General features: G+C 36.3%; 1 protein-coding gene across 2 annotated transcripts in view; it reads right to left on the reverse strand.

The window, feature by feature from the left end:
- Window positions 1-15773, reverse strand: part of LOC106871801 (galactose-1-phosphate uridylyltransferase) — a 76498-nt gene that overhangs the window by 24843 nt on the left and 35882 nt on the right. For both annotated transcript variants that reach the window (XM_052978201.1, XM_052978202.1), the window contains 3 exons: window positions 13113-13291; window positions 10186-10242; window positions 3191-3313 (listed from right to left, as the gene is read on the reverse strand). In XM_052978201.1, the coding sequence (XP_052834161.1) occupies window positions 3191-3313; window positions 10186-10242; window positions 13113-13291 (359 nt within the window). The remainder of the gene's footprint in view (window positions 1-3190; window positions 3314-10185; window positions 10243-13112; window positions 13292-15773) is intronic.

Genomic DNA, 15773 nt, shown 5'->3' on the forward strand with positions numbered 1-15773 from the left:
CAACATTATCTCCTTCATTGGACACGAAACTCAGCTTGCGAAGACTTATTGGGGCAAGCGAGAGCGAAATTGTGATGGCACCTGTGCCCAGCGACGCCTTTCTGGCACTTGTGCCCGCGGCATGTCTAAGGACTTTTGAGTGAGATCGTTGCCAGTGCCCCTGGACTGGCTCTTGTGCAGGTGGCACATAAAATACACCATCTTGAGCGTGGCTGTTGCCAGTACCGCCTGACTGGCCTTCATGCGGGTGACACGTAAAAGCACCCACTACACTCTCTGAGTGGTTGGTGTTAGGAAGGGCATCCAGCTGTAGAAACTCTGCCAAATCAGATTGGAGCCTGGTGTAGCCATCTGGTTTCACCAGTCCTCAGTCAAATCATCCAACCCATGCTAGCATGGAAAGTGGATGTTAAACGACGATGACGACGACGACGAATATAATGAAGTATTTTAATTCTGAATTAATCCACTAAAAAATCAATTTTCCAAATTCAACATTATTATATAGATTAAGATGACAAAACTTAAAGATATATATACACACATACATACTTTGTATTATATTATACTTATTTATCGTGCATTTATAATATAGTCTTTTTCTCATAACACCATGTACTACCTTGTTAGATTTAATTAATTTTGGCTTACTGACATATTTCCATGTTTTTTCATTTATAATGCTGATATCACTACTAGTGTCCAATTGCATTTTAACACATGTATTTCTGATTTTCATCTTCATGAATTTTCTCATGGTTATATTGCCAATTTCTTCCAATGACATACTATTTATTCTTCTTCCTTTGTTCTGACATTTTATCACCTTCATTCTACAGTGCATCTTTATATCTCCAATATTACCACAATGAAAGCACTCCACTTTCTTAGATGGACAATTTTTCCTCAGGTGTATCCCACCACATGCAAAACATGGGTTTATTTCTTGATTTTTGTCGTGTTTTTTAGAAAACACTTCATCTCTATTCTGACTATTTTGCACTTGTTTTACTTGGAAACAATCTTTTCATTTGATTTCCTCTGTATCACATCTTAATTTGACTAGCCTTTCACATTCTTTTGACACTTGCAGTAAGGTTACATTCTGGTTTTGTTCCAGATTTGCAAGAATTCTAGTTTTAACTTCTGCGTCCTTTACAGCAGTAAGTCCTTGTGTAAAAATCAGGCATCTGAACATATCTGGCATTAATTCATCTAGCAACTTCTGGCATTCCCTGTTTACTCTACCAGCATATGTGATGTAGTCCATGTTGCTTTTCTGTATGTTCAAACACTTCCAACGTGTGTTGAACAATGAGCTTTTATCACTGAAAACTTTACACATTAAATCTATTCCTTTATGTGTTTCAGTCATTTGACTGCAGCCATGCTGGAGCACTGCCTTTAGTCAAGCAAATTGACCCCAGGACTTATTCTTTGTAAGCCTAGTACTTACTCTATTCGTCTTTTTTGCCAAACCGGTAAGTTACAGAGACGTAAACACACCACTATCAGTTGTCAAGCAATGTTGGGGGAACAAACACAGATACACAAACACACACACACACGCATATATATGACAGGCTTCTTTCAATTTCTGTCTACCAAATCCACTCACAAGGCTTTGGTTTGCCTGAGGCTATAGTAAAAGACACTTGCCCAAGGTGCCATGAGTGGGACTGAACCCAGAAATTTTCCATAATCTTTACAATTTTTCTTTTCATAAAATTCACAAACTTTGTGAGTTTGTTAGCTCTTTGTGAGTTGTTAATTCCTAGTCGGGTTTATTAGTTTCTCATGAGTTGTTTAAATCCTTGTTGAGTTTATTAATTCCTCATGAGTTGTTTAAATCTTTGTCGAGTTTATTAATTCCTTGTTGTCACTGTTATAATCCTTAAAATGTTGGATTGTTATATTGCCCACTTTGTTATACAGTATACTTAGTAAAACCAGTAAAGACACGACTATCTCTGACTGCCTACTACGTACTCCAGTACTTCACGCACTTTTCTTTACTTATAGTGACTAGGTTACTCCATTTGTCATGTGGGAGGGGTGTACCATTATTACTAATTTCCCACAACACCTATATTCCACCAAAAATTGTGATATCTATAACCAGCTATACAAAAGATAGATTGCATGATATATTGCAAAAGTGTAATATTATGTGGCAGTTGTTAATAAGTTATGACTGCAGCAGAGGACTGCACTAATTGAATAGTTGTATTTACCAGACCAGCATCATTATCACCATCCTCATCATTTAATATCTAGGTTCCATGTTGGCATGGGTTGGCTGGTTTGACAAGGTCTGACAAATCAAAGGACTGCATTCTGTACCAATGTCTTCTTCAGCTTGGTTTCTTCTGTTGGATGCCCTTCCTAACACCAGAGTATACAGGGTGCCTTTTTCATAGCACAACTACTAATGATGATCACTTTGTAACTTACAAGGTTAACGTTCTAAAGCAGCCCTTATAATTGAGGGAGAGTGAAAGAGAGAGTGGACAATGATCTAGAATAGAAGGATGAGGTAATGGTAAGTAAGAGGGGAGGATGGGAGAGTATGGTAGGGAACAGGAGAGAGGGAAAGAATTAGTAAGAAGGTTGAGAAAAAGGTAGGGATAGAGTTGAAAAGGTGATAGGGTGTGTTGTGTAAGAGCAGGGGTCCGAGGGTTATCCAATCTTATAAGGAACAGAACAACTATGAGGGAAAGGGGACAGGAAGAAAGTGATAGAATAAGGTGGAGAAGAATCCTGGGGGAGTCACTGAGAGAAATGAAGTGTGTGAGAATGCAGGTAAGTTAGAGGAGAAATGCTGAAAAGGGATGTTGAAGTTTTGAGGAGGCTGAGAAGCTATGGGAATGGGGGAGGGGACAATGAGAGAAAAGGAGGAAGAGGGGTGGAAAGGGTACCAAAGAGATAGGAATAAGAGAAGTAGTAGAGCAGAACATGAACGTTGTGAAATCTTCATTGATAGAGAGGCATTAGAGAGGAAGGGAGATCTTGTTGTATGACTCTGTCATGAAGTATTTTGTAGCGTGGGCAGTAAGTAGTATGTCAGGTAGTTTATGATGATAACGGTAATTAATAGCAATATGAATGATTATATTGATGACAATTATTCATATTCATGATTTTGTAAACACCAATACATTTTCACTGATTAACTTAACCCTATGTTTACCTTGGCATCAAGTTCCCGTTTGACATAATCTACCAGCATGGGTGATCCATGTTTATTGAAATATTTCCTCTGAGTATTATCTTTAACAGCTGGTTCATTTGGAATGAAGGAACTTGCCCAAACCTGTGAATGAATAATAATATATCAAACAATATTTCAATAATCAATAAAGCAAAAAAGAAAAGAAAAACAAATAAATCATTGATCTAATAACACTGAGCAACAAAGATTTTGCTACTGGGGTAAAAGCATGTGTTTTAGATTAAATCGAGAACGTTGATTCCAAATCCGCACACAGAATTGTTCCAGCACATCAAGACTTTGAGTAATGCACCTGTGCAAGATTATAACTATACTTCCAGCTAGATATAGGCCCTATTATAAAATTTGTTAAAATGAAAGTGGTCTTAATTCAAAGAGAAATTTCATTATTTAGTTTAGCAATAGATGGCACTGACGTATTGTGTGCAATTGCCAAATACATCAGTTTGTTCTTGGTAACTCTCAGTGTTGTTTGCGCTGCCGTCACGTGTGGTATGTGTATCTCTCACTCTGCATGATTACTGTTCTGTGTTCGTTGTGTTAGATGATGAATAGGAGAGGCTGTGTGAATCACCCAGACAACTTTTGTTATGTCCATGTGACAGTGGAAGAACATTGCCACCAAATTAAAACCTGCCTATAAATATTATTTCGGGTGTATAGTTGAGGACCAAGACAAGAGGTAGGCACCTCATATATGCTGCACCATGTGTTACTCAGGGCTTACACAGTGGCTGAATGGAAATTGAAAGGGAATACCTTTTGCTGTACCAGTGGTAAGGTATGAGCCAACCAATCATGTCTCTGATTGTTACTTTTGCATGACTAATATTGGTGGTTTCTCAAAGAAAACAAAAGCAAAAATTGTGTATGCAGATTGTAAGTCGGCTCTAAAACTGGTCCCATATGAGTTCGAGAACCTTGTACCAGTTCACTTGAAGACTCTGACACATCACACAATGAACCCTCTGATTATCCTATCACCAAAGAGTATGTAGTTGATTCTATGGAAAATGACCCATGCTTGTTTAATCAAGATTTGAATGATTTACTAAGAGACCTAGCATTGTCAAAGGAGAAGGCAGAAGTTTTGGGATCCAGACTACAGCAATGGAAGCAAAGTACGAAAGTTTTCATTTTCCATTCTCGTCATGAAGGCTTATCTGTCTTTTTCAAGCAAGAGAATAATGCTTGTTTCTGTACTGACATTAATGCACTCATGCAAAACTAGGACATGAGCATGTAGCTAACAAATAGAGATTGTTTATAGACTCGAGTAAGGTTAGCCTCAAAGCTGTATTGTTGCATAATAGTAATGAAAATCCTTCCATTCCTGTGGGTCATGTCAATATGGAAGAAATTTATGAATCAATAGAACTTATTCTGAAAAGAGTTAATTACTCAGTTCATAAGAGGAATATTTGTAGTGATCTAAAGGTGATTTCCCTCCTCCTAGGACTGCAGCTGGGATATACCAAAAATATGTGCTTCTTGTGTGTTTGGAACAGCAAACATTACACTGTAAAAGACTGACCTAAAAGAGATGAGTGCATAGTTGGTTGGTACAATGTGCAGCATATGCCACTGGTAGACCTACAAAAGATCTTCCTTCACATCAAACTTGGCTTCATGAAAAACTTCATAAAAGCACTGACATACAATGGTTGTGGTTTCTAGTACCTAAAAGTAAAATTTGGTGCAGAGAAAAGTGATGCAATACTGAAAGCAGGCATTTTCATTGTACCCAAGATCAGAGAATTGATGTCTGATAGCAAATTCAGAGGTAAACTGAATCCAGTTGAGCTGATGGTATGGGATTCATTTGTGTTAGTTGTACAGAACTTTCTTGGAAATCATAGAGCTGGAAACTATGCTGATTTAATAAACAACAGTGTATGAAAGAATGGGATACTGAATGTCCCTTAAAATGCACTTCATGCATTCTCATTTCAATTTTTTTTTCCCAACAAATCTTGGTGCCGTTAGTGATAAGCATGGTGAGAGGTTCCACCAGGACATATCTGAGAGGGAAACAAGGTATCAAGTCCAGTTCAGTCTACATGTGATGGGTGACTACTGCTGGTTCCTACAACAGGAGACCAGCGCAACACATAAGGGCAAAAGCAAGTGTCTTAAACATTTCTGAACCGAGCATATCAAAAATAAAGTGAGTATTCCTTTAACATGAATATACTATGTACCATTATATTATAATACTATTTGCCTTGAACATAAATATACTATATAAAGTACTAATTTACTATTATAATAATTATTTATCTTGAACTTAACTATTCCTGATACTAATATAGTATTAATATATAATTATGCACATAACTCAAAATCCTGACATGTTACAACAATTCTGCGTTCAGATTTGGAATCAGCGTACTCGATTTAGTTTAGTACAGCACCATTTGTTTGGGTAGAGACAATAATATTTTTTTTGTTGCCCAGTGTAATCATTACTATGATCAATAACCTCATAATCATTAATGAAACAGCATGAAAGAGAAGCAAAGTGATTTACTGTAGTGGGATCAATTTATGTATATCATACAAAACAAACTTTAATCTAACCTCAAGGCTATTACACTAGAATGAATTTTCATTTTAAACACACCAACATCATCAATATCACCCAAACAAACCACCCACACACACACACAGAATCTTCTGTGAAAAACCTGTCTAGGCATGCAAAGCATTACTTTTCATGGAAACAGGTGAGGGTAGGGAACAGAAAGGCCATCTGACTGTAGAAAATATACCTCAACAAATTCTAAGTCATGCAAGCATTGAAAAGTGGACATTAAATGATGATGATGATACCTATGCATATATGCATTTGAGTGTGTGTATATTTGTGTCTCCTTGTCTTGACATAGCGTGGTAGTTGTAAATGAGCGCTACTGTCATACAAGCAGTCATTTTTTTTTCTAAAATTTGGCGAGAACATGTCTAGACATGAGGAAATATTACCTTGCTTAGAAATAGATTGGGGTTGGCAATAGGAAGGGCATGTAGCTGTAGAAAATCTGCCTCAATAAACTCTGTCCAGGCCATGCCAGCATGGAAAAGTGGACATAAAATGGGTTTAAAATGATGACGACGGCAGCGGCAGCGATGACGACGACGACGACGACAACGACAACAATGACGACAACAACGACAACGACGACGACGATGATGGAATACATTTCTTTGTTCTCACTGAATGTTATAGTAAAAAATCTGCTTCAATCATTCAGGAGACCTAAAACTATTGATTAAATCTTGTTTTATTAGTTATTTATATAAAACATAAATATGATTATCCTATTACAGGCTCTCAATAGCCAAGTAAGTTTATTTTAGCTATGTATTGTTTATTCTCAACAAGATTATAATGCAACACTATTTCCTTAATGTATTAATTGCATCTTAAAATAGATTAGAACGTTCATGTCTTCAATGAAGGATGTTGTTGTCAAGGTCTCTGTTTATGGGAGTAGAGCAAGCTTGGCATGATATGCCTTGGCAGCATGTGGATGTTGGCTGTTTATGAAAGGTTAAGGAAAAAGGAAACACAAGCATGAATACTATATTACCTTAATGAAATTTTAATGTGGTATAACCAACAGTAGCTCTGAGCTTTAACAAAAAACACAATGAAAGTTAAGCATATGTAAATAGCTTATGCAATTCCATTGCCATTTTATGCTATGTACTTCTGCTGCTGCTGCTGCAGGGTGAGGCAGAGAGGGTGGGCATCATCATCGTTTTTGAAAAATTCACAAAATCATTAATTTTAGCCACAAACTTTACTGAGATCAATGTGTTCATATTGAATTAGCATTTGTCAAAATCAAGTGTGGAAAACAACATCCATCATGTGGTGTCCATTTTCATTGATGCATTTCTGAAGGCATTCTTGGAAATTGGCCTCCACTTTCTCTAGCATTGCTCTGTTGATTTCGGTGACTTCCATGCAAATAGCTTCCTTATGCACATACATACGTGCCTTGAGGTTTCTCCACAAGAAATAATCACACATGGACAAATCATTGGACCAAGGGGGCCAAGGAATGTCAGCAAACCTGGAAATGAGGCGGTCACCGAAGAGAGGGTGAAGAATGTCCATTGATGCTCTGGCTGTGTAGGCCATCGCCCCATCCTGCTGAAACCACACATGTTAGACAGGCATAAGTTTTCATAATAATTCAGCCACAAAGAAATTGTTTATCATCTCAATGTAACGCTTGGAGTTCACAGTAACAGCATTTCCATTATTGTCTTCAAAAAAGTAAGGATTGACAATGGCAGTTTTTCCAACAGCTCACCAAATCGTCACTTTTGGACTGTGCAGTAGTCTTTCATTCAGATCTTTCGGATTTTCAAGAGCCCAATAATGACAGTTCTGTTGGTTCACCATGCCATTAAGATGAAAGTGAGCTTCATTACTCATTAACAAAATGAGGTTGTCATTTGCCTCAAAAATTGCTTCCATTTGACATGCAAAGTTAAGCCGCTGTGCACAGTCCCATGGTTTCAACTGTTGCCCAGTGACTAATTTGTATGAGAGGAAATGCAGGTCTTCATGCAAAATATGCCTTACCAATCGATTACCGATGCCAAGTTCAGTGGAATGCCTCTGAGCAGAGTGATTCAGACTCCATATCAAAGCTTGTCTGACGGATTCTACATTTTCCGGGGTCCATACTGTTTGTAGTACCCCCATCAATCTCCTATCCATTAGTGCACCTCGTGTACAAAGTGCATTCACCCAACGTAAGATTGTGTTACTGGTGGGAACAGCCTGATTTCAGTGGATGTTGAAGTGGCGCTGAAACTCACACTAAACTGCTGTAACAGACTTGTTATTCTTCACATAACTGTTGTAGGCAAACCGTGGTGCTCTATCATCCACAGCACCATGGCTTCACCTGAAAAGAAGAAAAACGCTAAGACACCATGGACCGAACGGTACCTGCTGAACACATGTCCCTCCTCCTGGTGCTGAGTAATAGCCATTTCAAAAATGTCTGTCCTCTCTGCCCCACCCTGTACATCATCATCCTCACCATCATCATATATCCATTTTCCATGTGACATGGGTCAGACACATTAATTTAATAAGGAATCTATTGCATACAATACAATGCTTTGACAGCATTGCTGTCTTGGTGTTGTTGCTATTATTGTATTTTAGCTCTCTGTAAATATATATATATACTTATACACACACACACATATAGTAGACTAAATACTCAAATTGAATGCACCAAAATATAGCTTAAGTTTTTTTTAATATCATTTCAAGTCCATTTTTCACATTGGTGTAAGTTGAAGGGGTCAAAGTCTAAACTAGTTCATTTTCAAAGTTATTGTTCTTCAAGATGGGTCAAGGAACCAGTAGGGTAGTGGGTGGGAACAGTCTAGCCTGGACAATACTTCTATAGGGGTGGTACTTTTGGGGCTCGGTGAAAACCTGTAGTGGGAGAGAGGCAACATGTTCAAATATTCAAATGTTATGAAGTTTAGCAAGGTTTCTACACCTTAACACCCTTTCTATCACCAGCCACTTTACAGAATGTACTGAGAACATTTTACCATAACCTCAGTACTAGATAGGGTTGCTTTGTATTCAATCTTACATTGTCTCTACTCATTTATTAACCATTTTACAGAGTGTTTTGGGTGCATTTACCAGCACTAGTACCATTGCCTTTGTACTCTGCAAAACAAATGGGTTTGTCATTGTTCTACATTGTCTCTGAACATACAGAATAATGTGACTAACAGACTGAGTAGAAGAGAGATCACCTGCAGGATAGTGGCATTTAATTTAAAAGTGCCAGAATAATGAAAAACAAAGTCAGCCCGAATGAAGCTTTATCTCAGAGCCAATACCAAGAAACCACTTAACCCTCCAGCATTTAGAATTCTCTGATAGCAGTGGGACAGAACACAAAATTATGTGGTTGCAAAGTGAGCTTCTTAATTATTTTATACTTTAACCCTTTGAACTGCAAGCATGCTTTAGCTGGCACAATTTCATTTGACTACACCGCTGAAAGATGCAAAAGTGGGAAGCCACATGTTTTGTGCTCACAGCTGAAAATAACAAAGTTTTTACCAATTAGGGAGCTGTAAACACAAAAACCATGTGGCTGTCCACTTTTGTGTCTTCCATGGATATAGTCAAATGAAATTGTACCAACTAAACATACTCAGGGCTTCAAAGAGTAAAGTCATTCAATTCATCAGATTATACTTTTCAATCCACCTGAGACTGCTCTTGGTTCTATGATACAGACTTCCAGTTTAAAATCATCTATATTAAAACCTTACATCAATATTTCATGATAATTTATGTTCCAAACACCAGCTTAATAATGACAAAGTTATCTTACTAAACTCTTCATTATTTTCAAAATCAATTGGAACAAAGGCATCATATTTCAACAAAAATATGGAAACAAAAGGATTAAATATATTCCTAATAATCAGTTGAACTTACTGGACATTCTTTTCACTAGATATTAGCAATACTAATAAAATATATAGAATAGAACACAGACATAATGCACAATTAAATATATTACATTTACTTCACAAGGATTATGGGGAATTACAAAATACTGATTTGGAGACAACTTTTTTTTTATACCAACCTGCCTGAGATTGGTCCTGGTTCTATGATACAAACTTCCAGTTTTAAAGTGCTCTAAATAAAAACTTCCCATCAAAATTTCATGTTCATTTATGTTCCAAACACCAGCTTAATAATGACAAAGTTATTTTACCAAATTCTTCATTACTTTCAAAATTAATTGTAAAAAAGACAGTATTTCAACAGGAATATGGTAACAAAAGGGTTAAATAACAGTCTGCCTAGCAAAATGCATCCTAAAAATCTCAAATAATCTTCAAATAGTTGAGTTTTCAAATAGAGAAGAAAGTGAAAATACCTGGCAATGAGGATGTGGATTGGAACAACCCATCATGCTACCTTTGTTTTCAAATATCTAGAAAAGAAATATAAAATAATATACACTTTTTATTAATTTGTGTGTATATGTGAGTGTATGTATATATGTATGCATGTATGTAAATGTATGTCTTCATATAAATGTGGGTGTATACATATATATATATATAAAACAAGGTATAACTAATGGTCATTACATATTTTTACTTTATTAGAACAAATTTAGCTTACAACTGTTTCCAGTAGTTATTATAGGTACGTTATTGATAGGTTTACTCAATTAGCCAATTGATCAGTTGAGAAAAATTGAAAGACCTAAAAAAATTAATGCTATTTTTGGCAGAGCCGTTTCTGGTTATTCAATTTTTCTCAATTGATCCACAGACTAATTAAGTAAACCTATCAGCAACATACCTATAATGACTACTGGAAACAGTTGTAAGCCAAATTTGTGCATTCAAATTTTACACATGCATTACTTAGGGTCCATGGAGTGTCATGGGTCCAAAAAAATTTTCAACTTCTTGCCTAATGCGAGCCCAGAGCAAACTCTTAGACCATTTCAGTATTACGTGTCAAAAGTGAAATAACATCTCTATTGTAATGAGACATAATAGTTTCATTTTTATATTGTTTCACTTTTAATAGTTTCACTATGTATGTATGTGTGTGTGTGTGTGTGTGTGTGTGTGTGTGTGTGTGTGTGTGTATGTATGAATATATGTATGTATGTATGCATGTATGCATGCATGCATGTATGCATGCATGCATGTATGTATGCATGCATGTATGTATATGTGTATATGTGTGTATATATATATATATGTACATATATATATATATATAGAGAGAGAGAGAGAGAGAGAGAGAGATAGATAGATAGATAGATATTTATATATGTATATATATATGTGTATATAGATATTTATATATGTATATATATGTGTGTATGTATATATACACAGCTGTAAACACAATTTTCTTCTTTCCTTCTCTTTCCCACCGACACTCCTTTCAGATACACAGGCACACACACACACACCAACACAAAAACACTCACACACACAAAAACACACACACAGACACACACTCTCTCTCTCGCTCACTTTTCCCTCTATTCCTCACCTTCTCTTACTATCCTATATATATCTCTTTCCACCCCTACACATTTAATAATACTATAAAAAGAATCATTCTCTCAAGGTTTCTCTCAAAATTTGATAAACCTGCAAGACTAGGTGAAAGCGCTAATTTATAAAACATGTGACATATGAATAAAAATCTATAAATATACAACCATCCAGACATCTGAGTACCTGATTATTATTTTTTCTAATATATATATATATACAACAGGCTTCTTTCAGTTTCCGTCAACCAAATCCATTCACAAGGCTTTGGTTGGCCTGAGGCTATAGTAGACATTTGTCTACTATAGCCTCAATGTCAAAGTACTACATGCCTGGTCATCTGCTTATAATTGCTTTCATACTTTAACAATTGGAAACCATGTGTTAACTTCTTACCCATGGAACAACTGAAAGTGCCAGTGGTCAAACTTTATATTACAATAGCCATTGTGTACAAAATAATGGTTATTTCAGTAGATAGTTTGAACTTTGAACTATAAGGTCAGCTGAAACTAAATCCCAGGCCATGTGATTATGAGTTCAAAACTTTGTTATAGTCATTATTTTTAATCCTGTAGCAAGACATAGTGTTCTGTTGGATTCAGTCTATCTAGCTGACAATAGGTACTCCTGCTTTGTGGTGGAATAGTTAGTGATATACAATGACATCCAGTTGTAAAGAAAAATAAATAAATAAAATTATAAAAAAGAAAATTGCTCCATTAAATTGCAAATGTCAATACTTTTTTTAATCAATTCCCCTACCAGCAAAAGCATGGAAAAATAGATAAAATTGTTTTTTAAATCAGTAACAAAACTTTTTAAGCTCTCTCTCTTCCTTTGTGTGCCATGTCTGGCCCTGAGCAAAGCAATGGTGAGGCTCCAGCTCAGAATGTCAGGCATTTTGGAAAGTTAGAAGTTAGCCCTTAGTCACCACTACTCCAAGGTCCACTCTATCCTAGGGTGGTAGAACCTGTTAAGAGACCTAGTTATGAGTCATATAGCAGAAAATCATCTTAAGTTAAAGTATATAGAACTTGGAGGAGGACTGACCCCCTAGACATGCGTCACACAAGTCAATCAGTGTGTAGATATGAGTTGATGAAGCAGAAAGGAACAGGAAACTAGTTTCATAAAAATGGTTCATTTCCTCAGATAATTTTCCAGTTCAAACTGAAAGAAGAAATCCAATTTCCACTTCTTATTTGCAAGTATTTTTGAACAATTATGTTCATACTTTTACAATTGTTAACTTCATACTCCTTAGACAACAGTGAAATTTTATACTACAGTAGTCATCATCATCATCATATCACCATTTAAAATCTGTTTCCTTATGCTGGTGTGAGTTGGACTGCATTGAGTTCTGTGTTTTGACATGGTTTCTATGACTGGATGCTCTTCCTAATGCCAACCATCATACAAAGTGTACTGGGTGCTTTTTACAAAGCAATGACATGAACAAGATCAGTAAGTAAATCGCAAAACAAGACATCTTCAAGTGAAGAGTGGGGAGTAGTACTGAGGGAGGTGACTTTGTGCTAAATGATGAGAAACAAAAGTATGATAAAGAGAGAGAGAAATAGGTGTCTTGCTATAAGAGATACATGGCTACCCCAGTCGGGAAAGAGAGAGGGGAGAGACAAGATGGTAGTGAAGACATATTGGGCCATACCCACAATGGCTACAGTAGTATGATGATTGAACTTTGTCCAGCATGATAATCTCATACATTTAATATTTAAATACACAAAGTAATAGAGAAAAGACTACTAACTTGTACCCATTCAAATTTCTGTCCCAGTTCAATCATCAATCGAACCCATTCTTCAATGACAGCGACAATTTCATCATGTTCAAACAATGGGAGAGTCAGGTCTGACCAAGGGTGAAAACACATTACTTTACATGTACCTTTTGCTGCTTTCATTTGAAGCAATGGGTCATCACTAGTTTCTGAAATACAGATGAAAAGGAATAAAGGGATTAAATGGACTTCAGCAATGAAAAATTTAATGAAACAAAAGAAATAAATTAAAGAAATATATAAATAATAAGAAATAAAACCGATGTGGTTCATAAAGATACATTTATATGAAAACATCTATCAGTGACTTGAAAAAACAAATAATTTCTCACATGACAACTATGATTGCTAAAATAGCAGTGGGCTGAATTAGATGCTTTCATCATCATCATCATCGTTTAACGTCCGTTTTCCATGCTAGCATGGGTTGAACGATTTGACAGAGGACTGGTGAAACCAGATGGCTACACTAGGCTCCAATCTGATTTGGCAGAGTTTTTACAGCTGGATGCCCTTCCTAACGCCAACCACTCAGAGAGTGTAGTGGGTGCTTTTACGTGTCACCCGCACGAAGGCCAGTCAGACAGTACTGGCAACGGCCACGCTCAAAATGGTGTATTTTATGTGCCACCCGCACAAGAGCCAGTCCAGGGGCACTGGCAACGATCTCGCTCAAAAATCCTTACACATGTCACGGGCACAAGTCCAGAAAGGCGACATAATTTGTTACACAACTGTGTAAGTTCAAATCACACTAAGGTTGCTAAAATAAACACTAAAAATAAATTTGAAGATATATTCAATGCACTGATCCTTTACAATGGGAAAAAATGGTGATGTTCCAAAGTAAATACAATAATTGCTCTCCTCATGGATTCTAAAAAAAAGGTTTATGTTAAATCATTAAGCCAACTTCTGGTCTCTACTTGGAAAATGATGTCCAAGCAAGATATCAACTTTTACATTTTTATTGGTAATGAGTCTTTACAATACCAGATAGAATTATCATTATTAATGTCATGCTTCCATGGGTTTCACAATTTGACAGCGACTTCATCATGCACCAATGTCTTCTTTGACATGATTCCTATAGGTGGATGCCTCTCATAATGTCAACCATGTTAGAGTGTACTTGAAGTTTTCTCATGGCACCAGCACAAGTGATGACTGCCTCACAACCTGCAAGGCTAAGGTCTTAAAGTGGCTCCATTAACTGATGGATAACAGACTAGAGAGTGGATGAGGATCCTAGGCAGTGGGATGAGAGAATGGTAAAAAGGGAGAATGGGGAAGTATAGCAGAGAACAGGAGAGAAAGAAGAAATTAGTAACAAGGTTAAGAAAAAAAGGATAGAGTTAAAAAGGCAATAGGGTGAGTCATATAAGTAGGGTTTCTAGAGCTGTCCAACATTATAAGACATAAGTATGGACAGAATGTGTGAGGGAAAGGGGATAAAAAGGGGACAAGAAGGCTTCCACACTGTTTCCTCTATCAAGTTCACTCACAAGGCATTGGTTGGCCCAGGACTATAGAACATACTTGCCCAAGGTGCTGTGCAGTCAGGCCAAACCTGAAACCAAGTGGTTGGGAAGCAAACTTCTTAACAAGAAGCCTGCAAATTCTATAAAATTCAACAATGAATATTACTTAACATTCTTATCTTTTTAATCTTATGGTTTTCATTTTATGACACATTAAAAAATAAACCCAAAGACCCTTCCTTAACAAAAGAGGAGCAAAGGTTTAACATTCCAAACACAGGTACACATATGTACATATACATAATTGCTGCAATTTTACTGTCTTTGATTGGTTTATTGTACTCTAATATCCATTGCATTAACATAATCAACAAAAGTTATTATTTTATCAGATAACTAACTTTTGGATAGATTCAATGAGGGACAAGAAGGTTAAAACAATAAAATAATTGTTATCTTTTTTTTAAATAAATTGCACAAAAATTTACTGAAATTCTCAGAAATTAAAAAAAAACTAAATTACTTCCTAAATACCACAAACTTCTTTACAAAACAAAATCAATATACACTATTGATTTCTTGTCTTGAGTTTTATGTTACTGAGATAAGCAGCTGACTGACAGAATATCTATCTAAATGTTCAGTTTGTAAGTCTTTCGTGAGAAGGTAAATAAATCAGTTTTGTACTATTCTTTGAGTGGATAACAAATCTTAGAAAACTCCACACTCTGAGAGGAAAGATGCAGGGACCAATTCAGTGCCATCTTGGCACTCATTAAGTCCATCTGTCTATCTTTTCATGCTATGATCATGTGGAAGCAAAATTAATCATGCATGTAGTAACATTCAAATATCTCCTTTCAAGGATTGGTCTGTCTCTTGGGAATAAGATAAATTATTATTATTATTATTATTATTATTATTATTATTATTATTATTACTAGTGTTAAGGTTGCATCCCTTGGTGAAGGGGATTGACCAACAAGTGTCCTTTGCTGGTGCCACACTAAAAGCACACACTGTAAATTGGTTTGCTTTAGGAAGGGCATCCAACCATAGAAACCAAACCAAATCAGACTCGAACCAGGTGCAGCTCTCCGGCTTGCCAGCTATGGTCAAACTGTCCAATCCATGTCAGCATGTTACATTC

The sequence above is a fragment of the Octopus bimaculoides genome, chromosome 2, assembly GCF_001194135.2.
Source record: "Octopus bimaculoides isolate UCB-OBI-ISO-001 chromosome 2, ASM119413v2, whole genome shotgun sequence".
Lineage (NCBI taxonomy): Eukaryota > Metazoa > Mollusca > Cephalopoda > Octopoda > Octopodidae > Octopus > Octopus bimaculoides.